The sequence below is a fragment of the Staurois parvus genome, unplaced genomic scaffold, assembly GCF_062004578.1.
Source record: "Staurois parvus isolate SC_StPar_1 unplaced genomic scaffold, SC_StPar_1.0 ptg002940l, whole genome shotgun sequence".
Lineage (NCBI taxonomy): Eukaryota > Metazoa > Chordata > Amphibia > Anura > Ranidae > Staurois > Staurois parvus.
Window position 1 is genome coordinate 203,019 of NW_028320736.1, and position 25,115 is coordinate 228,133.

Sequence of the window (25,115 nt, forward strand, 5' to 3'; positions counted from 1 at the left end):
AGAGCTTTCTTTCGGTGGTATTTGATCACCTGTGCGCTTTTTATTTTTCACGCTATAAACAAAAAAAGGCCAAAAATTTTGAAGAAAAACAATATTTTTTACTTTCAGCTATAAAAAATATATAGTAAACTCAAAGTTGGTTATAAATTTAGGCCAAAATGTATTCTGCTCCATGTTTTTGGTAAAAAAAATCCCAATAAGTGTATATTGATTGCTTTGTGTGGAAGTTATAGCGTCTACAAACTATGGTATAGATACTGCAATTTACGCCATTTTTTTGCTATACAGCGCTGCGCTAGTTTAACGGACAATTGCGCGGTCATGCAATACGGTACATAAATGAAATTTACATCCTTTTTTTCCCCACAAATTGAGCTTTCTTTCGGTGGTATTTGATCACCTGTGCGGTTTTTATTTTTTGCGCTATAAAAAAAAAGGCAGACAATTTTGAGGAAAAAAAACAATATTTTGGACTTTTTGCTATAAAACATGTCCAGTAAAAAATTAAAAAATCAAATTTAGTCATAAATTTCTGCCAAAATGCATTCTGCGACATGTCTTTGCTACAAAAAAAAACCCCAATACGTGTAATTTAATTTGTTTACGTGAAAGCTATAGCGTTTACAAATGGCGGGAAAGATACTGGGATTTTTAGGGTTTTTTTATACTAATAATGGCGGCGATCAGTGACTTATGGCGGGACTGCGGCGGACATTCTGACATTGGGGGGTACTGACTTGGGGTCACTGACATCCCCAGTGACACCAATACAGTGATCAGTGCAAAAAATAAAAAACACTGACACTGTACTAATGGCACTGGGGAGGAAGGGATTAAGTATATTATTCAGGGAAAGGGTTAACTGTGTGAGGGGAGTGTTTTACTAGGGGGCGGGGTGTATACTGCAGGGAACACCGCTGCTGATCGGGAGAGAGAAACTCTTCTGTCCCAATCAGCCTGTCCTGGAGCTGTCAGGGAACTGACAAAAAGCACAGCTACTACAGCTGTGCTATCTGTCAGCGATTGCCGCCGATCGCCGGGACATTATTATACAGTATTATTATACAGTATTTATAAAGCGCCAATAGTTCGCTCAGCGCTGTACATTACAAAGGGGGACAGAACATGTGACAGAACAATACCAATACAATGCAAAACATGAGGGGATCGAGGGCCCTGCTCTTTCGAGCTTACAATCTAGGAGGGAGGGGATGGTGGCACAGGAGGAGATAGCTGTGGGGGGATGGAGTTGTAGGAAGAGTGGAGGAGGTCAGCAAGTTAGCAGGGGGTGGGGTAGACTTCCCTGAAGAGATGGGTTTTCAGGGTGCGCCTAAAGGAGAGGAGAGTAGGTGATAATCTGATGGGTTGGGGCAGGGAGTTCCAGAGGATGGGTGACACCCTGGAGAAGTCCTGGAGGCGGGCATGGGAGGAGGAGACCAGGGAACTAGAAAGAAGGAGGTCTTGTGAGGAGTGGAGTGTGCGTGTTGGGTGGTACTTGGATATTAGGTCGGTGATGTAGTTCGGGGCAGTATGGTGGACCGCTTTGTACGTCAGTGTTAGGATTTTGAATTTGATCTGTTGGGCAATCGGAAGCCAGTATAGGGATTGGCAGAGGGGGGTGGCGGAGACGGAGCGGTTGGAAAGGTGAATGAGTCTGGCAGCTGTATTCAGGATGGACTGAAGCGGGGATAGCCAGCGGCGAGGCAGGCCAGTGAGGAGGGAGTTGCAGTAGTCGAGTCGTGATATGATGAGGGAGTGGATGAGCTGTTTAGTGGTTTCTGGGGTTAGGAACGTGCGGATTTTGGCGATGTTGCGGAGGTGGAGTCTGCACGAGCTTGTTAAAGATTGGACTTGGGGCTGGAAGGATAGGTTGGAGTCAAGAATGACACCAAGTACTCTGGCCTGCGGGGTGGGTTTGATGGTAGCGTTGTTGGACGTGATGGAGAAGTCAGTGGGGGGGGGGGGCGCGGGATGGGGGGAAGACAAGAAACTCGGTTTTGGAGAGGTTCAGTTTAAGGAAGTGGAGCGACATCCAGTCTGATATGTCGCTCAGTAGATGTGTGATTCGGGCGGAGACTGAGGTGGTGAGGTGGGGGGTTGAGAGATAGATTTGTGTGTCGTCGGCATATAGGTGGTAGTTGAAGTGAGAGTGTATGAGTTGGCCAAGAAAGGAGGTGTAGATGGAGAAGAGAAGGGGGCCTGAGGACAGAGCCTTGGGGGACCCCAACAGAGAGGGGGAGGTGGTAGCATTATAGGTAACGCTGAAGGAGCGTTGTGACAGATAGGATGAGAGCCAGGAGAGAGCAGAATCTCTGAGGCCAAGGAAGTGTAGTTTTTTGAGGAGGAGGGGGTGGTCGACTGTGTTGAAGGCCGCAGAGAGGTCAAGGAGTAGGAGCACTGAATAGTGGCCATTAGCTTTGGCGGTTAGCAGGTCGTTGGAGAGTTTAAGGCAGTTTCGGTGGAGTGTAGGGGACGGAAGCCGGACTGTAGGGGATCAAGGAGCTGGTTGTCGTTGAGGTGAGAGCTTAGCGGGTGTAGACTAGGAGCTCGAGGAGTTTGGATTTAAATGGGAGCAGGGAGATGGATCTGAGGTTGTTCGGGTCATTGGGGTCCAGGGAGGGCTTTTTAAGTATGGGGGTGATGTGTGCATGTTTCAGAGGGGAGGGGAAAGTGCCGGAGGAGAGGGAGAGATTAAAGATGTGGGTGAGGGAGCGTAGGATGGAGGGGGAGGGAGGTCGTAGGAGTTGTGAGGGGATAGGGTCGAGGGGGCAGGTGGTGAGGCGGGCATCAGAGAGGATATTGGAGACTTCTTCGATGGTAGTAAGGTCAAAGGTGCAGAGTGTTGGGGTAACGACCGTCTGTGACCCAGCAACTGACATCCGCGGCTGTGATCGGCGGGACAGGTAGGGCGGCGGTGTGCCTCGCGCGTGCCCCCTACCTGTTTTAAACCGTGCTTTTGCCCAGCCGTGCCGCCCTGCCGCCGTATTTCTACAGTGGCTGGGCGGCATGTGGTTAAGCTATTGCTGTTATGTTTAAATTGACATAAAAAAGCTATGTTATAATTGCGGTTTTTTATATTTTGGACTCTATTTCAAAGAAAAATGTAATTTCATAAGCTTTAAGGGGGCGTGGTTGGGGGAAGGGCTGGGGTGGGGTTGGAGGCGGACCTGGGCAAGGTTTGGTGGGGCAACTGGTGGAGAGTACGTTTTTTGCCTGGGTAGTAGGTCTAGACTTGAAATTTTAATCCCTGTCACACTGAGCTGTGCATACGCAGCTCAATGTACATCACCGCTGACAGCCGGGGAGAAACGTTTATGACAGAAAAGACCACCGGGGTCTGATCTTTCATAAAAATCCTTCTGTTTTCAACTTTTGAGTTCAATTCCGCTTCAAGGGCTTATTTACAGTTGTGGTGCCCACAATAGGACGTTTGCTAGGCAATGAGGAGTCATTGGAGGAGATTTACTAAAACTGGTGTACACAGAATCTGGTAGAGCTGTGCATAGTAACCAATCCGCTTCTAAAGCAGGTCATACACGGGTCGAATTCCAAACAATTTTTCAATTGAAAATCGAAAAAACATCATTCGTTCTGTAATTCGATGGTGCCACCAATGATTTCAAAAATCGGTCGTTTTTCACAAATTTTCCAGAATGCCAGATGAACGAAATGGGGAGGAACCACGAAAATCGGCCGGTGCCATTTCCCCACTAACAGAACGAAAATCAGCCGGTTATTTTTAGGTCCAATTTTCGAACGAAGGATCGTTCGAAAATCGACCCATGTATGGCCGTCTTAACTTTAGCTTGTTCAGTTAAGCTTTGACAATAAAACCTGGAAGCTGATTGGTTTCTTTGCACACCATCACAACCGTGACATATGTACACCCTCATCTGCATGTTTTCACTATGATAATTTGGAATCTGCTTGCGCTCCTATGTAAAATACAATTGATAAACGTGTGAAGCTGCTAACATCTGATCCAATACCCCAAGATCAAAACAATGCAGAAAAAATACAAATGATGTAGCGCTAAAACACCCAGTTAAAGCGTCAGTGCCTTAGGACATGCAGCATGATGTTAAAATCCTATATGAACATAATACATATATGTGCGTGATGATACTGACAAAATGGAAAACAGATGTGCAACCCCTACACACAGTGCATATAGATAGCATATAGTGCATTAGATTTGAACCTCTATTTGATTATAACATAGGGCTACAGGATTCATACTGGCACCCTACCTATGGACCTCATTTTAGGGAACCCCCCATGCCTTATTACCAACAAAATTCGTATCATAATAACTCTAACAACTCTAATTATAGAGAACAATACCACTCACCGAATAGATCCTATAATGGTTCTAAACCATATAATCAACAATATCGGAACAACCAATCAGGTGCTAAGAAACCTTACAATCATAATCCTAATCCCCCCCCCCCCCACTTCAACATATAATCAATAGCCTGATAAAGACTCCCAGGTTCGTTTTTTAGGGGGAAAGAACACCAGAAAAAGAAGCAATTCCACAGGGGAAAGAGGGGAGGAAGAAAGATCAACAGATACCGGGAAAAAGAGAAAAATGTAACAAGAGATGGGATTTTTAATCTTAGTAAAACTACCCTCTCTAAACAAGAATTAGAATTATTGAATAAAGGGCTAAAATATGCACCGGAAAAGAAACTGGACAAATTCCAAACTTACATAGACATACACAAATTTTCGAGGCAGCTATCCTTAAAAAGATATTTTACCTCTAACCCCATCAAGACTAATGTAAATGGGATGGCATATACCAATTTGCGGAATGCATCCACCTATAACCCTCCACCCCAAACACAGTCCTCTGTACAACTATTTAGAGACTTAGCCTTGAAAGATCTAGATAAACTAGTAGCTAAACCCACATTAAGAACACAGACGACAATGGCTATTAAATCTCTCCTTGATCATAAGGACCTAGTGATCAGGCCTGCAGACAAGGGAGGGGGAGTGGTTATTCTTGATAAAAGCGATTACATCAAAGAGGTATACAATATCCTAGGGGATAAGACAACTTATGCAGTCTTACCCAAGAACCCTGTTCTCCCTTACAAACGTGTGCTAAAGAATATTATTATGGATGGTTTTAATAAAGGGATTATTAACAAAAAAGAAAAAGATTTTTTATGCCCCACGGTCCCAAAGTTACCAGTACTTTATATTCTCCCAAAAATCCATAAGAGCTCTACTAACCCTCCGGGGAGACCCATTGTGAGCGGTATAGGCTCGTTGGGCTCAAAGATAGGGCAATACATAGATTTTTTCTTACAGCCTTTGGTGTCCCAAACTCCAGCATATTTACGGGATACCAAACAAATGTTAAATGATATAAAAACGCTGTCCCTCACCGCCCAAACTTTGTTAGTGACGGCGGATGTGTCCTCCTTGTACAGCAATATAGCTCATAAGGATGGACTTGAAGCCGCAGATTATTATTTACGCACCTATAGCACTGTATCGCCCTTACATACAGATTTTATTCTATCTTTGCTTAACTTTGCAATTAATAACAATTATTTCTGGTTTGATCACAAATTTTACTTGCAGATAAAGGGTGTAGCAATGGGGGCAAAATTTGCCCCCAGTCTTGCGAATTTGTTCATGGCACTCTGGGAGGAGATGGTAATCTACTCACGAGAATGGCCTGAACTTATGTTCTACAGACGATACATCGATGATGTGTTTCTGCTCTGGAATGGTGAAGAAGAGACACTAATTAACTTTTTCACTACCCTTAATTTCAATGACAAGAATATAGAACTGTCCTACAATTACAGCTCTAAGGAGATTAGCTTTTTGGATCTCACATTAATCAATTATAATGGAAGTCTTGTAACAAAAACTTTTTTCAAAAAAACTGATCGTAATGGATACATACCGAAAGGAAGCTGCCACCACCCTAGATGGTTATCTAATATCCCAAAGGGACAGTTCATTCGATTACGAAGAAACTGTACAGATCTAGAAACCTTTTATGACCAATCTGTAATCATAAAAAATAGGTTCATAGAAAAAGGGTATGAGACTAAGAGTCTGGAGAGCACTATTAACACTGTGGCCCATCTCCATAGAGAAGATCTTCTAATAAAAAAGGGGAAGGCCATTAAAGGTCAAATATGCCCTTTTATTACCAACTACTCCAAACAATACGGGGCTATTAACCATATTATTAAGAAAAACTGGAAGGTCTTACTGGCAGACCCAGTGTTATCCAAAATTCTACCAGAAAAACCAGAAATAGTATTTCGTAAAGCCACCAATCTAAGACATTATTTAGCACCTAATGTTATTGATCCACCTAAGGAAATCTCTCTGTTTAATGATCTTAAGGGATACCATCCGTGTAATAAGTGTATAATCTGCAAATGTAATAACACCAGGAAACATAGACAAAATACGTTTACTTCACAAGTAACTGGGAGAAGATACAATATAGATAAATTCATTACATGTAACAACAAATATGTGGTCTATTTGTTAGAATGTCCATGCAAGCTTCAGTACATCGGTCGCACCACCAGGCGGCTCAGAGATAGATTGAGAGAACATGTCAATAACATCAAACGGGGATACAAAGAGCACTCAGTTTCCTATCACTATAAGAGATTTCACAATATGGACCCCACCTCTCTTAAATTTACGGGTATTGATACAATTAAAACCCACTGGAGAGGAATACACAAGAGACGTGCAGTCTCTCAATTAGAAATGAAATGGATCTATGAGCTTCGCTCTTTAAAACCTAATGGCCTCAATATTGAGGTCGATATCAATTGTTTCATTGAAAATAATTGAGTACCACCCATCTGATATCATCATGATGAATTCTTTTATAATTTTTAGATTAGCATATTCGGTATATATGGATATTTTATACGTTCTGTCTCCTGGACTATATGGAAGGAGTTTATCATCTCGTACCACGAGAGATATGCACAGATAGGATTGATTTTAATTTTAATTTAATTTTTAGCTTTATTTGATTATATACATTTTATTATGTTATTTGGAATATCTGCACACGTGCACTGACCTCAAATTCATGGGAATGGGATATATACAAAAAAAATTTTCTAATAAAAAATAGAATATGTATATATCGTTTGTAAACAGAGACTATTTTCAATTTTTTTCATATTTTTTATATTTTTTATTTTAATTTTTTTAGACCGCATTTAGATCGGTATTTGTATCTAATGTACACTGTGAGGGGAATGCTGATACATTCCCCTTGTGATAATGGTATAACTTATGTATATATTATTGGTATCAAGTGATCTCTGTTTTTTCTAACTGGACAGAATTATTCTGACAACCGCCAATAGAGGCTGATGATGGGACCCGTTCTTCCCTCTCCCCTCCTTTCTTGAACCCATGAATTAACTGACATGGATATTATTTTTCAAGATATTTATGTACACTTACCCCCACAGAAGGATGTCGATATATTCCTTGATTGGGGACACACAGGCATTCAATCTGCCTTATACCGTGGGACTATGGAAAAATGGCGCCCGTCATCTTCGCGCATGCGCAGTTCATTCTGCGCTATCCCAAAATGGCCGCAGTCTCCTGCACATGTGCGGTTTATTCGTGTATTTAAACAAACGGCGGACGACACGACGTGATTGGCGACCCCCCTCTGAAGACGTGCTTGAGCACGATACGCGTCAGGAGGAGCCACACCACGCCGTGACGTCACACCCGCCGGAGCAACGTGGAGCTCCGGCGGATACTCTTATTTACCAGCTGGTCAGTTACTCACAGACTACTGTCTGCAACGTTTTTTTGTATCATCAACTTTTAATAAATTTGAGGTTAAAACCTACTACACTATGGGAGTGTTCTTGCTGCCCCCTGGGGGAGTGCTTTAGTCCGCAGGCTCACCGCAGACCCAATCCAAGAAAGGATTGCCATCCATTATCCAGATCACCAGCAAGGACGGTTTCTACAGGGACCCCCAGTGGAGTAGAATAACCCATTTAGGACCCGATAAAGGAGGAACCGCTCACCACCTGACAGCAGGATCTTATACCCAATGCGCATTTAAAATGCGCGTCCGGTGAGTGCGCATTTTAACACCACCTCCTCACGAATAACAGAGTCACCTCTATTATTTATGTGTATTCACGGGACTATCCATTTATCACACCAGTGACTTATCACTATTTTTATGTATACTTGTATTCACTATTGCTCACTAGCGCTGCACTTCCTTTTTATTTATTGTCTATTACTATAGGTCTTTGGTACCTATTTTGTGCATAGCAGCTTGTGGGGTTTTTTCTGACTAAGGCGCTCTTTACTACTTTTTAGTGCATATATATAAATATAAAGTCCAGTGATCCTGTATCAATATTTGCACTCAAACAGAGTCCTTGGACTGTATGTGGGCCCGCACACCACCACGTGCAATCCGAAATCAGCTGAAGTGGCCTCTCACCTCCTCCCTGCGACCCTGCAGGGCCACAGAGCTTTATCAGATCCCCACTGAGTCAAGGTATGCTTCCTCTTGAGTGGATGGTTAGTATATCCCCAGTATACAGCTTCCACCTCTCCTGTGGTATCCTCCGAGGTGAGCTGAGCAGGATGGACCCCAGCTCAAGCCCCCATGGGATAAAGGAAGCAAAAGACATCCTCCATAGTGTAAAACCGTTTAATAAATGCCGGAAAATAAATGTATAATACACTCACATTTGCCAGATGACATACAAGCTGTTTCCCATAGCATGGGTGTATGCGTGTGGCTGAGGGTGTACCAAGATGGCGCCGCGCCGGAAGTGCGTCACCACGTATTGCCGTCGACGCGTTGCGTCACGTGACCCCGTGACTTCCTCAGGACTGACGTGATTGGTCTATAGCACTCACTTAAATAGGCCAGCCTTTCCTCCAATCGTGACCCGCTGGGAGTGGTCACGGCGGCCATGTTCTTGTAGCCCGTCGATCTTCTACTTACACATAGCCTGAATAGGTGTATATAGAAATGTACATACACCACAGGCTTCAGCTCTAGCACAAAAAATCGTGCCAGAACCGATGTGGAATATAATGGTAAGTAATTATGATGTACTAAATCCCCCAGCAAATATAAAAACCACATATATGAAAAATGTGATGAATCTATAAACAAAAAGCCTCCTGAAATGAACTTTATTAAGGAGGTAAATAAAATGCAAATGCAAATCTAAAAAATAATGATGAAAATAATAATGAAATGTATATAAAAAATGTATATATATAAAAAAAATATATATATAAAACAGGTAGATCACAGAAAACCGCCGCTCTCTATTTGAGGAGATAAATATTGCCAAAAATCTTGGAAAAAACATAAAAAATATATATAAAAAAATAAAAATAAAAATACCACCTCTAGACATACGCTGTTCACCCTTCATATGGTTACATATAAATGTAAATGAATGAATAAGAATGCAAATAACCAGAAAAACCACATAAGTAACTCAAGATACAACACAAAAGAAAAATAAAATTAATAATTGCTAGTGAAGCAATTTAAATCAAAATCAATGTTAAGCCCTTTGGACTTAATCACTGGACTTTATATTTATATATATGCACTGTGTGTAGGGGTTGCACATCTGTTTTCCATTTTGTCAGTATCATCACGCACATATATGTATTATGTTCATATAGGATTTTAACATCATGCTGCATGTCCTAAGGCACTGACGCTTTAACTGCATGTTTTCACTGTTTCCTCCGCCAACCACAAGTGTAAGTGTCGGGGATCGCCACGGCGATGGGCTCGGCGCAGGCGCAGTGCACCGCCCTGTGCAGGGACGCGGGCACCAGGACCTGGCCGACCGCGGCAATCAAGTTCGCGCATGCGCAGTAGGAGCCACGCGTGCGCGCGCCTGGCACCAATGACAGCGCAGGGCGGGATATTTAAACGACCCTGAGCTGTCATTCAGTGCCTTCTGGTCTCTTGAATCCTGTGTACCTGTTAACCTGTTTAAAGTATGTTACTGACCCGGATTGTGCCCTGACCTTGCTGCTTTCTCCTGTTTTAGACCCTTGCTTGCCTGACCTCTCTCCTGAATGCCCCCTATTGGATCTGACCTGCTGTTGCTGACCTGGCGTGTGACCCGACTATTCTTTGCCCGCTGCTCTGTACCGCACCGTCCCCATAGTTACCGACCCGGCTTGTATGACCTTGCACTTGCTCAGCCATCCATCCATCCCTTCCTCTCAACTGGGTCTCCAGACCTCCTCATACCTGGCTCTCTCCCGTGGGAGCCCCTGGCGAATACCCCTACCACTGACGGGTGTCCTCAGTAGTCACGACCTGGTCCCGGGGTACTCCAAGTCCATCCCCACCATCAAGGGCTCTGGTGAACAAGTACTCTGGGGCTTAGACTCCGTACGCTGGGAACGACCGATCAGTGGAGTGCTAGTGGTACCGTCGGGCGGTCCCTTACAGTAAGTCCCCATGTACACGGGACACTTCTGAACGATGGAAACTGACTGCTGGAAAACATTGGGTAAAAAACGTCTGTTTAGCCGCGTTTTCATAACGCGATTATGCGCATTTGTGTTTAGAAGCGGTTTTTAAAGGTAAGCACAGGAGAACCTCCCAAATGCCCAGAATGCTCTGAAAAGTGGTAAATTATTAACAATTTCAGACTGTTTCAGTGAAGTACAGAGAGTAGAAGCAGAGACAGCAGTATGTGTTGAGATTAGCATAGGTGTGAGTTGCTCATTTCTTTTGTTTCCAAGAGTGGGAAAGGTGTCTGGTGGAGGGAGTCATTAAGGTCACCTGGCAGGGGGTCCTCATGAGGAATTTGAGGTGTGAATGGTCATTAACATTTCTTTTGTTTCCAAGGGTGGGAGAGGTCTGAGGTGTGAACTGGTCATTACAATGGGTGACAAGCTTGGTAGGATCATCCTGTGTTCAGTGTTTTGTCCATCTGAGTACCTTGAAAACGCTTTGCATGCATTTTTCATGATAAAAAAAGGCTCTGGACAGCATCAGGAACTGGAAGAGTTAAAAAAAATTTCAAACGCAAACGCTTATAAACGCGATTTTCCGTGTTTACAAGCGTTTTGCGTTTGAAACGCTGATAAAATAGATTGCTGAATGCAAGTTTTCTGCGTTCACAAAAACAACTGTAAGCTCAAATGCCTGTTAACAATGATGTGTACATGGAGACATAGGAAAACATTAGGGAGAGTTGAGGGGCTGCTGAAAAAAAACGCAGAAAAGCTCCTAAACGTGCGTTTACCAGCTGCAGTGTACAGGAGCCCTAAAGAGGCCTAGGAGTTGCATATTTTTATACAAATTACATTTTTACAGGAAAGCAATCAGAGCCAAGACTTACTGCTATGCATTGTGCGATTAGTCTGCTTTGCACAATTATTATTATACAGGATTTATATTATTATTATTATACAGGATTTATGGCGCCAACAGTTTGCTCAGCGCTTTACAATATAAAGGGAGACAATACAGCAACAATACAGTTCAATACAAGTGGGATAGGAGGGCCCTGATCCTTGGAGCTTACAATCTAGGAGACAGCAAAGTGTGCTGCTGCTAACTTTGTTGCCAATCAGGAGGCTGGTATAGTTCTAGGTACAGATGTCCATTAAACCTGTGACAAGACAGACCAGGGTTCTAGTGATAACTTCAGGAATATGACTGACTGGTGACTAAAGTCTAGTACACATGGGAAAATCGAACAAACAATCGTCCAATTTTCAACAAACGTGTGTATCATGATGTAACGGAGAATAAGAACGTAAATGAAAATTCTCGAATGACAAAGGTAAGCATAGCTACGGACTAGTGTCTTCCGGGTCATTCTATGCTTCTGATCATGAGCGATATTTTATATTCAATTCAGGGGTGCACTACATACAGAATGCAGAGTTAAGGGGTGCACTACATACGGAATGCAGATTTCAGGGGTGCACTACATACAGAATGCAGAGTTTAGGGGTGTGCTACGTGCTGAATGCAGATTTCAGGGGTGCGCTACATACAGAATGCAGAGTTCAGGGGTGCACTACATACAGAATGCAGAGTTCAGGGGTGCGCTACATACAGAATGCAGAGTTCAGGGGTGCGCTACATACAGAATGCAGAGTTCAGGGGTGCATTACATACAGAATGCAGAGTTCAGGGGTGCGCTACATACAGAATGCAGAGTTCAGGGGTGCGCTACATACAGAATGCAGAGTTCAGGGGTGCGCTACATACAGAATGCAGAGTTCAGGGGTGCGCTACATACAGAATGCAGAGTTCAGGGGTGCGCTACATACAGAAGGCAGAGTTCAGGGGTGCGCTACATACAGAAGGCAGAGTTCAGGGGTGCGCTACATACAGAATGCAGAGTTCAGGGGTGCACTAAATACAGAATGCAGAGTTCAGTGGTGCGCTACATACAGAATGCAGAGTTCAGGGGTGCGCTACATACAGAATGCAGAGTTCAGGGGTGCGCTACATACAGAATGCAGAGTTCAGGGGTGCACTACATAGAGAATGCAGAGTTCAGGGGTGCGTTACATACAGAATGCAGAGTTCAGGGGTGCGCTACATACAGAATGCAGAGTTCAGGGGTGCGCTACATACAGAATGCAGAGTTCAGGGGTGCGCTACATACAGAAGGCAGAGTTCAGGGGTGCGCTACATACAGAATGCAGACTTCAGGGGTGCACTAAATACAGAATGCAGAGTTCAGGGGTGCACTAAATACAGAATGCAGAGTTCAGTGGTGCGCTACATACAGAATGCAGAGTTCAGGGGTGCATTACATACAGAATGCAGAGTTCAGGGGTGCGTTACATACAGAATGCAGAGTTCAGGGGTGCGCTACATACAGAATGCAGAGTTCAGGGGTGCGCTACATACAGAATGCAGAGTTCAGGGGTGCGCTACATACAGAATGCAGAGTTCAGGGGTGCGCTACATACAGAATGCAGAGTTCAGGGGTGCGCTACATACAGAATGCAGAGTTCAGGGGTGCGCTACATACAGAATGCAGAGTTCAGGGGTGCGCTACAATCAGAATGCAGAGTTCAGGGGTGCGCTACATACAGAATGCAGACTTCAGGGGTGCACTAAATACAGAATGCAGAGTTCAGGGGTGCACTACATACAGAATGCAGAGTTCAGGGGTGTGCTACATACAGAATGCAGACTTCAGGGGTGCACTAAATACAGAATGCAGAGTTCAGGGGTGCACTACATACAGAATGCAGAGTTCAGGGGTGCGCTACATACAGAATGCAGAGTTCAGGGGTGCGCTACATACAGAATGCAGAGTTCAGGGGTGCGCTACAATCAGAATGCAGAGTTCAGGGGTGCGCTACATACAGAATGCAGACTTCAGGGGTGCACTAAATACAGAATGCAGAGTTCAGGGGTGCACTACATACAGAATGCAGAGTTCAGGGGTGTGCTACATACAGAATGCAGAGTTCAGGGGTGCGCTACATACAGAATGCAGACTTCAGGGGTGCACTAAATACAGAATGCAGAGTTCAGGGGTGCACTACATACAGAATGCAGAGTTCAGGGGTGCACTACATACAGAATGCAGAGTTCAGGGGTGCACTACATACAGAATGCAGAGTTCAGGGGTGCACTACATACAGAATGCAGAGTTCAGGGGTGCACTACATACAGAATGCAGAGTTCAGGGGTGCACTACATACAGAATGCAGAGTTCAGGGGTGTGCTACGTGCTGAATGCAGAGTTCAGGGGTGTGTTACATACAGAATGCAGAGTTCAGGGGTGCGCTATGTACAGAGTGCAGGGTTTAGGGGCGTGCTACGTATAGACAGTGCAGTGTTCAGGGGTGCTCTGTGTACAGGGTTTAGGGATGCACTATGGACAGCGTGCAACCCACACAACCCTCCCACCCCTCCCCCCTTCAGCGGGCAAGCATCAGGCTCACCTGTCAGGTGGGAAGCAATCGGTAACATCGCTGCTGCTGATTTCTTCCACACAGTGCCAGCCTCAGCTCCCCCCGCATGAACCTCCCCCTGCCCACTATCTCCCGGGCTCCGCTTCATCAGCTAGAGTGGACGGAGGAGGGAGGAGAGCGGACACATCCACTCCCCTCCTTGATTTTTTTAATCTTGTGCAAAAAACGCAAAAATGGCTCTGGCAGGGAAAGTGATAAAGGATAAGCCTGACACTCCCCTTTCCTGAGGAGCAGCCAATCGGTGCTCATTACACTGCCAGGTCTCTTCTCTCTCTGCTAGTCCCAGGTTGTGGTGCTGGAGACAGGCAGGGAGGGGAGGAGGAGATAAACAGCACAATGTTAAAAATGTTACACATTTAAGTCGCTATAAAACCCCTTTTGCTTTTAAAACAGTCCTAAAATCACCTCGGATTTAAATACGGTTTTGGTTAAATTTTGTTTATTGTTTTATCTGGACAAGTAGATTGGGACACCGATTTAGTCCCTGGACAAGTAGTTTTTTTTTCCCCACTGACCACCAATGTAAGGGACATTCTTCCCACTGACCACCAATGTAAGGGACATTCTTCCCACTGATCACCAATGTAAGGGACATTCTTCCCACTGATCACCAATGTAAGGGACATTCTTCCCACTGACCACCAATGTAAGGGACATTCTTCCCACTGACCACCAATGTAAGGGACATTCTTCCCTCTGACCCCCAATGTAAGGGACATTCTTCCCACTGATCACCAATGTAAGGGACATTCTTCCCACTGACCACCAATGTAAGGGACATTCTTCCCACTGACCACCAATGTAAGGAGCATTCTTCCCACTGATCCCCCAATGTAAGGAACATTCTTCCCACTGACCCCCAATGTAAGGGACATTCTTCCCACTGATCACCAATGTAAGGGACATTCTTCCCACTGACCACCAATGTAAGGGACATTCTTCCCACTGATCCCCCAATGTAAGGAACATTCTTCCCACTGACCTCTAATGTAAGGGCCATTCTTCCCACTGACCCCCAATGTAAGGGACATTCTTCCCACTGACCACCAATGTAAGGGACATTCTTCCCACTGATCACCAATGTAAGGGACATTCTTCCCACTGACCACCAATGTAAGGGACATTCTTCCCACTAATCACCAATGTAAGGGACATTCTTCCCACTGACCACCAATGTAAGGGACATTCTTCCCACTGACCCCCAATGTAAGGAGCATTCTTCCCACTGACCCCCAATGTAAGGAGCATTCTTCCCACTGACCCCCAATGTAAGGGACATTCTTCCCACTGACTACCAATGTAAGGAACATTCTTCCCACTGACCCCCAATGTAAGGGACATTCTTCCCACTGGCCACCAATGTAAGGAACATTCTTCCCACTGACCACCAATGTAAGGGACATTCTTCCCACTGACCACCAATGTAAGGGACATTCTTCCCACTGATCACCAATGTAAGGAACATTCTTCCCACTGACCACCAATGTAAGGGACATTCTTCCCACTGATCACCAATGTAAGGAACATTCTTCCCACTGACCTCCAATGTAAGGGACATTCTTCCCACTGACCCCCAATGTAAGGGACATTCTTCCCACTGACCCCCAATGTAAGGGACATTCTTCTCACTAACCTCCAATGTAAGGAACATTCTTCTCACTGACCCCCAATGTAAGGGACATTCTTCCCACTGACCCCCAATGTAAGGAACATTCTTCTCACTGACCACCAATGTAAGGGGCATTCTTCTCACTGACCACCAATGTAAGGGACATTCTTCCCACTGACCACCAATGTAAGGGGCATTCTTCTCACTGACCACCAATGTAAGGGACATTCTTCTCACTGACCACCAATGTAAGGAACATTCTTCTCACTGACCACCAATGTAAGGGACATTCTTCCCACTGATCACCAATGTAAGGGACATTCTTCTCACTGACCACCAATGTAAGGGACATTCTTCTCACTGACCACCACACTAAAGTACCATTAGTTGTTGATATAGCAATTATTAGGAAGGGGTTCCCTGAGACCAGAAAGTTATTTTAGGGGTTCTTCCATGTTAAAAAGTTTAAGAAAGGCTGGATGGGACATTAGAGAAATTTAGGGGAGCTTTTGAACACGATCAGACATGGATTCAATTTAGAGACATTTGATGAATTGATGCCTTACCTGCGCAGACCATCTCTCTTCTCATCTCTGGTCAGGCAGCTGTCCAAATGCTTGTTAATATATTGCTCTGGAATGCCGACACCACACACCGGACACTCCACTGGAAAACAAGAGACACATGGAGTCAAAACAGACACATGGAGTCAAAACAGAACACATGGTGTTCAGTGTCACGATCAAACACTGCCTGCTAAATAAAGAATTACATAACAGGAAGTGCAAGAACAAAGACTTGTATGGCAGGATCGCCGGGTATTTTTACCGAAAGTTATGAATGGAATAAGTTTGAAAACTTTACAAATTACATCAACACCTTAAACACAAAAAAATAAGAATCGACAAAGTCTGTTAAAATCCCTGAAATGTGCATTGATCACCCAGAGGGGATAGTTTTCTTTTTCTCTGCTTTTGCTGAGAAACAGTCAATTCCTACGTTTTGTGTGTTCTGAAGGAATTGTTTCCCCGTGTCCTCTGCAGACTGATTCCGAAAGGGAGAGTCTGGTTCATTATAATTACCTGGTGCACTCCCAGTGTTCCAATGGGGAACGTTTCCTGTAGAAGTAATAATCCTCAGAAAATCTCACCAAAACTGGAATTCATATTGCAGGGGATGCCTAAAATCTAACTTGTATGTTACTGCAGATTTCAGGGGAAAACGGTGAACTGACACAAGCAATTACTTTTTTTTTGGATGGGGGGTTCGGTACAGGGCCTCATGGCTGCCATATTGTATTGCATTTTACAATTTTACAGAAAATTAGAGCAGCTGCAGATTGAACAAGAAAGGCCATTTTTAATACATTACAACATGGTTTATGTAGCAACTGAAAGCAGTAATAAAATTTCCTTCCACTGACACCAATGATGGGACACTATTCCTCCCACTGACACCAATGATGGGACACTATTCCTCCCACTGACACCAACAATGAGGCCCTATTCCTCCCACTGACACCAACAATGAGGCCCTATTCCTCCCACTGACACCAAAATGAGGCCCTATTCCTCCCACTGACACCAACAATGAGGCCCTATTCCTCCCGCTGACACCAACAATGGGGCAATATTCCTCCTGCTGACACCAACAATGGGGCAATATTCCTCCCACTGACACCAACGATGAGGCACTATTCCTTCCACTGACACCAATGATGGGGCACTATTCCTCCCACTGATACCAACGATGGGGCACTATTCCTCCCACTGATACCAACGATGGGGTACTATTCCTCCCGCTGACACCAACGATGGGGTACTATTCCTCCCGCTGACACCAACAATGGGGCACTATGCCTCCCGCTGACACCAACAATGGGGCACTATTCCTCCCGCTGACACCAACAATGGGGCACTATTCCTCCCGCTGACACCAACAATGGGGCACTATTCCTCCCGCTGACACCAACAATGGGGCACTATTCCTCCCACTGACACCAATGATGGGGCACTATTCCTCCCACTGACACCAATGATGGGGCACTATTCCTTCCACTGACACCAACAATGGGGCACTATTCCTCCCGCTGACACCAACAATGGGGCACTATTCCTCCCACTGAAACCAATGATGGGGCCCTATTCCTCCCGCTGACACCAACAATGGGGCAATATTCCTCCTGCTGACACCAACAATGGGGCAATATTCCTCCCACTGACACCAACGATGAGGCACTATTCCTTCCACTGACACCAATGATGGGGCACTATTCCTCCCACTGATACCAACGATGGGGTACTATTCCTCCCGCTGACACCAACGATGGGGTACTATTCCTCCCGCTGACACCAACAATGGGGCACTATTCCTCCCGCTGACACCAACAATGGGGCACTATTCCTCCCGCTGACACCAACAATGGGGCACTATTCCTCCCGCTGACACCAACAATGGGGCACTATTCCTCCCGCTGACACCAACAATGGGGCACTATTCCTCCCGCTGACACCAACAATGGGGCACTATTCCTCCCACTGACACCAATGATGGGGCACTATTCCTCCCACTGACACCAATGATGGGGCACTATTCCTTCCACTGACACCAACAATGGGGCACTATTCCTCCCGCTGACACCAACAATGGGGCACTATTCCTCCCACTGAAACCAATGATGGGGCACTATTCCTCCCACTGACACCAACAATGGGGCACTATTCCTCCCACTGACACCAATGATGGGGCACTATTCCTCCCACTAACACCAACAATGAGGCACTATTCCTCCCGCTGACACTAACAATGAGGCACTTTTCCTCCCACTGACACCAACAATGAGGCACTATTCCTCCCACTGACACCAACAATGAGGCACTATTCCTCCGACACCAATAATGGGCCACTATTCCTCCCACTGACACCAACAATGAGGCCGTATTCCTCCCACTGACACCAACAATGAGGCACTATTCCTCCCACTGACACCAACAATGAGGCACTATTCCTCCGACACCAATAATGGGCCACTATTCCTCCCACTGACACCAACAATGGGGCCATATTCCTCCCACTGACACCAACAATGGGGCCGTATTCCTCCCACTGACACAAACAATGAGGCACTATTTTTCCCACTGACACCAATGATGTATTTTTTTTTTTTTTTTTACTCCCACCAACCACCACGCCTACGGCATGGTTTACTCCCACCGATGCCTGGGCATTTTCTACACCAGTGGCCACATCCTGCCCCCCTAAAATTTGAAGGACAGTAAAATGGCCCTTTATTTGGAAAGTTTGGAGACCCCTGACCTAGTGGCTAAGGATGCCAAAACAAACAGCCGTTCACCGTGGATGGGTATCGGCTCCTGTGTGAACAAATGAAACGTTGACAACAGAAGCTTTATGAAAGCGTCCCGTTATTATAGCTCGGCTGAATGATTAGTGACGTTGTCACTCCAGCTGCAGGTCCTGCGCACTTCTTTGCGCTCTCTGGTTCAGTCTGACTTTCCTCCCGTACAGAGCCTCGCTTTAATGCATTTGGTTTGCTTGGTGTCACACAGCTGCCGGCTACATCTGTACATCAGGACAGCGATACAGCCAACGGTTGCGTGAGAGCCCCTCAATTACAGCCCGAGTGCCGCGCTCGCAGCAGAAGCCGTCTGTCACATCCTGTTTACATGATGCATCAGTTCTCTGCATTCTCTATTATTTACCACTCCGATTTATTGATCCACATTTACAAGTGTATTGCTTTTCCTTCCTGAGCACGCACAGGGATCCAAGGGTCAAATAAATGACAAACCCTTCTGGTGTGTGAGACGCATTTCCTGTGATGGTATTTCCCTGTAAGATAGTTTTGATTGGATATTCGCATTACTAAACCCACAACAGTCCAATCAGTCTGTAGATGCAGGAAAGCATGCTGGTTATACTCACTGTGGGACCTAAGGGGTTACCCCTCCGCATTGTGTAACAAAGGCTGTTTGATCCTGTCTTCTCTGTTCCACACCTTTATCAAGCGACCACCACTTATCTCGAGAGAGAACCGTAGGCACGCACATGCTCATTTTGGTGTATATTGCTAGAGAGGTTTTTTTTTTTCTTGGGAGAGTGTATGTGATCTGTACAGGGCCAATCAGCACTGTCCAGACAGAGGTTAGGGGATTTCCATCCTACTACAGCAGAAAGAAAACTCCTCCCACAACCTTTAGCTAGTGCTGGGCTGAACACTGATAGAAGTCACAAGACTGCTATATACTGCTGATGAGAAAAGGGATTTAGCAGTTTATATTTACTAAAATAATTGCATTTCCATGTTCTGTGTACTGTGGGAGACCAGATAGTGAATGCGGGGTCCAGGGAGAGAGGATATAGTGAATGCGGGTCCGGGGAGAGCGGATATAGTGAATGCAGGGTCCGGGGAGAGCGGATATAGTGAATGCAGGGTCCGGGGAGACCGGATATAGTAAATGCAGGGTCCGGGGAGACCGGATATAGTGAATGCGGGGTCCGGGGAGACCGGATATAGTGAATGCGGGGTCCGGGGAGACCGGATATAGTGAATGCGGGGTCCGGGGAGAGCGGATATAGTGAATGCAGGGTCCGGGGAGAGCGGATATAGTGAATGCAGGGTCCGGAGAGACCAGATATAGTGAATGCAGGGTCCGGAAAGACCAGATATAGTGAATGCGGGGTCCGGGGAGAGCGGATATAGTGAATGCAGGGTCCGGGGAGAGCGGATATAGTGAATGCAGGGTCCGGGGAGAGCGGATATAGTAAATGCTGGGTCCGGGGAGAGCGGATATAGTGAATGCAGGGTCCGGGGAGAGCGGATATAGTGAATGCAGGGTCCGGGGAGAGCGGATATAGTAAATGTGGGGTCCGGGGAGAGCGGATATAGTGAATGCGGGATCCGTGGAGACCAGATATAGTGATAGCAGGGTCCGGGGAAGAGCAGATATAGTGAATGCGGGGTCCGGGGAGAGCAGATATAGTGAATGCGGGGTCCGGGGAGAGCGGATATAGTGAATGCAGGGTCCGGGGAGAGCGGATATAGTGAATGCAGGGTCCGGGGAGAGCGGATATAGTGAATGCAGGGTCCGGGGAGAGCGGATATAGTGAATGCAGGGTCCGGGGAGAGCGGATATAGTGAATGCAGGGTTCGGGGAGAGCGGATATAGTGAATGCAGGGTCCGGGGAGAGCGGATATAGTGAATGCAGGGTCCGGGGAGAGCGGATATAGTGAATGCAGGGTCCGGGGAGAGCGGATATAGTGAATGCGGGGTCCGGGGAGAGCAGATATAGTGTATGCGGGGTCCGGGGAGACCAGATATAGTGAATGCGGGGTCCGGGGAGACCGGATATAGTGAATGCGGGGTCCGGGGAGACCGGATATAGTGAATGCGGGGTCCGGGGAGACCAGATATAGTGTATGCAGGGTCCGGGGAGACCAGATATAGTGAATGCGGGGTCCGGGGAGACCGGATATAGTGAATGCGGGGTCCGGGGAGAGAGGATATAGTGAACACAGGGTCCGGGGAGAGCGGATATAGTGAACACAGGGTCCGGGGAGAGCGGATATAGTGAACACAGGGTCCAGGGAAAGTGGATATAGTGAACGCAGGGTCCGGGGAGAGCGGATATAGTGAATGCGGGGTCCGGGGAGAGCGGATATAGTGAATGCGGGGTCCGGGGAGAGCGGATATAGTGAATGCGGGGTCCGGGGAGAGCGGATATAGTGAATGTGGGGTCCGGGGAGAGCGGATATAGTGAATGCGGGGTCCGGGGAGAGCGGATATAGTGAATGCGGGGTCCGGGGAGAGCGGATATAGTGAATGCGGGGTCCGGGGAGAGCGGATATAGTAAATGCGGGGTCCGGGGAGAGCGGATATAGTGAATGCGGGGTCCGGGGAGAGCGGATATAGTGAATGCGGGGTCCGGGGAGAGCGGATATAGTGAATGCGGGGTCCGGGGAGACCGGATATAGTCAATGCAGGGTCCGGGGAGACCAGATATAGTGAATGCAGGGTCCGGGGAGAGCAGAAATAAAGTGTCAAAAAAGCCGGGTTGTCAAGTGGTCACTAAGCGTAACATCATCTTTTATGTTTTACCAAAAATTAGGTTATACTATATTGTGTTTTCTTGCAAATAAATTCACTAAAGTGTTTTTTTTTTTTTTTTTTTTTTAAATTGCGTTTTAAAAAACCAATGCACAAATATCATGTAGCATAAAAAAAAATTGACCCACATTTTATTCCCAGGGCCTCTGCTAAAAAATATATATAATGTGGTTCAAGTATAACAGCTTTTAAATTTTACCAAAAATTGGGTTATAGTTTTTTTTTTTGCCAATAAAATTAATTTAAGTGTATGTTTTCCAAAAAAGAAAAAATAATTTGCATTTGAAAAACTTCTTCTCAAATACTGTGTGATAATTTACATAGTCTGTTCGGATGTCTTGGATTTTTTGGTTGCCTTGACCCTGCCTATTCTAACACTTTTTGTCTACAAATAAAAATCAGTATTTTTTGCTAGAAAATTACTTATAATCCTCAAACTTAATATATATATTTTTTTGCAGAGGCCCTAGAGCACGGGTGTCAAACTGACGGCCCTCCAGCTGTTTCCAAACTACAAGTCCCATGAGACATTGCAAGATTGACTGTTAAAAGCATGACTCCAAAAGGCAGAGGCATGATGGGATTTGTAGTTTTGCAACAGCTGGTGGGTCGCCAGTTTGACAACCCTACTCTAGGGACTCTGCGAAAAAAAAAAATATATAAGTTTGAGGATTATAAGTAATTTTCTAGCAAAAAAATACAGATTTTTACTTGTAAACAAAAAGTGTTTAGAAAAGGGCAGGTCAAGACAACCAAAAAATCCCAGACATCCAAACAAACTATGTAAATTACATAAAATTTTCTAAATATTATTAGAATATATAAGAGAATCAAAATCAAAAGACATTCGTATCGAAGTAATTGGGAATATACAACATGATCCAAAGTAGATTTCTTCAACTGAACAGCCTTGGGTACTGACTTCTACATGTTTCCCCTTGAATGGCTTAGTCAGGAGGGTATTTACTACCAGAGGCAGCACAATATAGGAGCACAGAAATATATGATATCATGACTCTGTTTCTCTCTGAATGTAGTTCTGCCTCTGGTAGTAAAGCCCTAGCTGACGAAGCCATTCAAGGCGAAACATGTAGAAGTCATTACCCGAGGCTGTTCAGTTGAAGAAATCCAGTAAAAATAGAATAAAAAGTGAGCACTCCCAGGGTAGCAGCTAAAGCACTAAAGGTAACCAATACAAAGACCTCATCAAAAACTAGAAATAAATAAATAAGTGCAGCGCTAATATTAATAAGCACATATATATAATTAAATGTCTGTAAATGTACAAGTATGCCAAATGAAGCAATCAAAAAGTGACAGTCTGTGCAGGTATAAGTGAGAAATGACAACAAAATCCAATAGCGGTAGTAGAAATACGCACTCACCAGATGCGTAAAGTATATACACATTAAATAAATCAGTAGAGGTCCCCTTTAGGAGTCAGATAAGATCCTGGCCAAGGATAATCCTCACTCTGGGCAAAGTTGGTGCTGCTGGAGCTCACAGAAGATAAGGGATCCAGTTAGCCAGAGGTCCCCTCTAAGGGATGGGTGGGTGTAGATGCCCGTATATCAGGAACTTCCTTCTCTGGATACTGTAGTGGGCTGGATCAGGTGGGCTAGGCCTGCTGGCGGTGTCGCGATGACAGTCAGTGCTAACAACGACACAGACCTAGGCCTGGCCCCGCCTCTCATCGCCAACAAGCTCGGCCTGTACCGGAGCCGCCTGGGGAAGTGCAGCGCTCTCTGGCTGCCGGCAGGCACACAGTGGTATGCTCCACTTTACGCCTCTGGTGAGTGCGTATTTCTACCACACTATTTTGGAGCACCGATATTGGATTTTGTTGTCATTTCTCACCTAGACCTGCACAGACTGTCACTTTTTGATTGGTTCATTTGGCATACTTGTACATTTACGGACATATACATATACATATATACATATATATATATATATATATATATATATAAATGTCCGTAAATTATATATTTATTATTATTAGCGCTGCACTTATTTATTTCTAGTTGAAGAAATCCAGTTTGGATCACGTTGTATATTCCCAGCTACTTGGTTCTAGATGTCTTTTGATTTTATGATTCTTTCCTATTGCTCTAATAACATTTAGTAAATTTTAGATAATGTATGTAGTTTGTTTGGATGTCTTGGCACCTTAAAAATCCTGCTTGTTTTTGAATTTAGATGGTTATGCATATTGGGATGTGGTGCCTATTGGCTCTCTCACTATCCAGGCTCCCCAAAGTCTCCCTGTCACAGCCGTGTCCTCTCACGGCTCTGCCCTTTCAGGCTTTCTAGGCTGGACAGGGTGGAGATCATCCAGTTATGGACTTTACATTGCTCTACAGTTCTTTGCTTCATGTGAGTGGCCAATTGTCTTATGGTATTTATCAGAATCTTACTACACTTAGATTGCGCCCTCTGCTTTGTTTTCTTTGCAAGTGTGTTTTACTGCAGAAGAGACATTGAATCACAAAAGTGATAGGTGGCAAAACAGTGGGAGAAAAAATAAATAAATAAGTGGCTGTGCAATTGTGGACTGGCTAGGCCCTGGGGCCCATAACAAAAAAAAGTGCCCTGGACTTAACCAAAAGGCCTAGCCCTGAAAGGCGCAGTGCACATAAAGTGTGTGGAACAGTGACCATGTGCACTTTTCACACTTGGGATCCCACCCTCATGTGCTACTAAGAGCATTCCTGAGGCGTCCACTCAGGGGACACTGCTCCACGGACTCTCTGCCTCCCCGGCCCCTGCCCAGACAAGGTAGATCCATTCAAATCAGGAGGAACTGGGACCCTCCAGTTTTCCCGGGGAAATTATTCCCAGGTCCAAACAGCCTGTGGGCCCCGCAGTTTCTCTTCCAGCCGGTACTAGCCTTCAGAGCCCCATCATACCAGCAGGGGTACTATACAGCCAACCATCTTCGCCAAGAGGCAAGAATGATGGCGGAGCGCCCCTACTGGACACTGATAACAGATACTACACTTGATCTTCTCCAACCTCTGCTAGCAGGGATACTATACAGCCAGCCATCCTCACCAAGAAGCAAGAATGATGGCGGAGCGCCCCTACTGGACACTGAAAAGAACAGATACTACACTTGATCTTAGCCAACCTCTGCCAGCAGGGATACTATACAGCCAGCCATCCTCGCCAAGAAGCAAGAATGATGGCGGAGCGCCCCTACTGGACACTGATAAGAACAGATACTACATTTGATCTTCGCCAACCTCTGCTAGCAGGGATACTATACACCCAGCCATCCTCGCCAAGAAGCAAGAATGATGGCGGAGCGCCCCTACTGGACACTGAAAAGAACAGATACTACACTTATCTTAGCCAACCTCTGCTAGCAGGGA

At 45.4% G+C, this 25,115-nt stretch overlaps 1 protein-coding gene across 1 annotated transcript in view; it reads right to left on the minus strand.

Moving 5' to 3' along the window:
• Positions 1–25,115, minus strand: part of RAD18 (RAD18 E3 ubiquitin protein ligase) — a gene marked incomplete at its 3' end in the record, with an annotated part of 168,761 nt that overhangs the window by 138,696 nt on the left and 4,950 nt on the right. Inside the window, exon 2 of the mRNA XM_089666961.1 lies at positions 16,183–16,282. Coding sequence (XP_089523087.1) covers positions 16,183–16,282 — 100 coding nt within the window. The remainder of the gene's footprint in view (positions 1–16,182; positions 16,283–25,115) is intronic.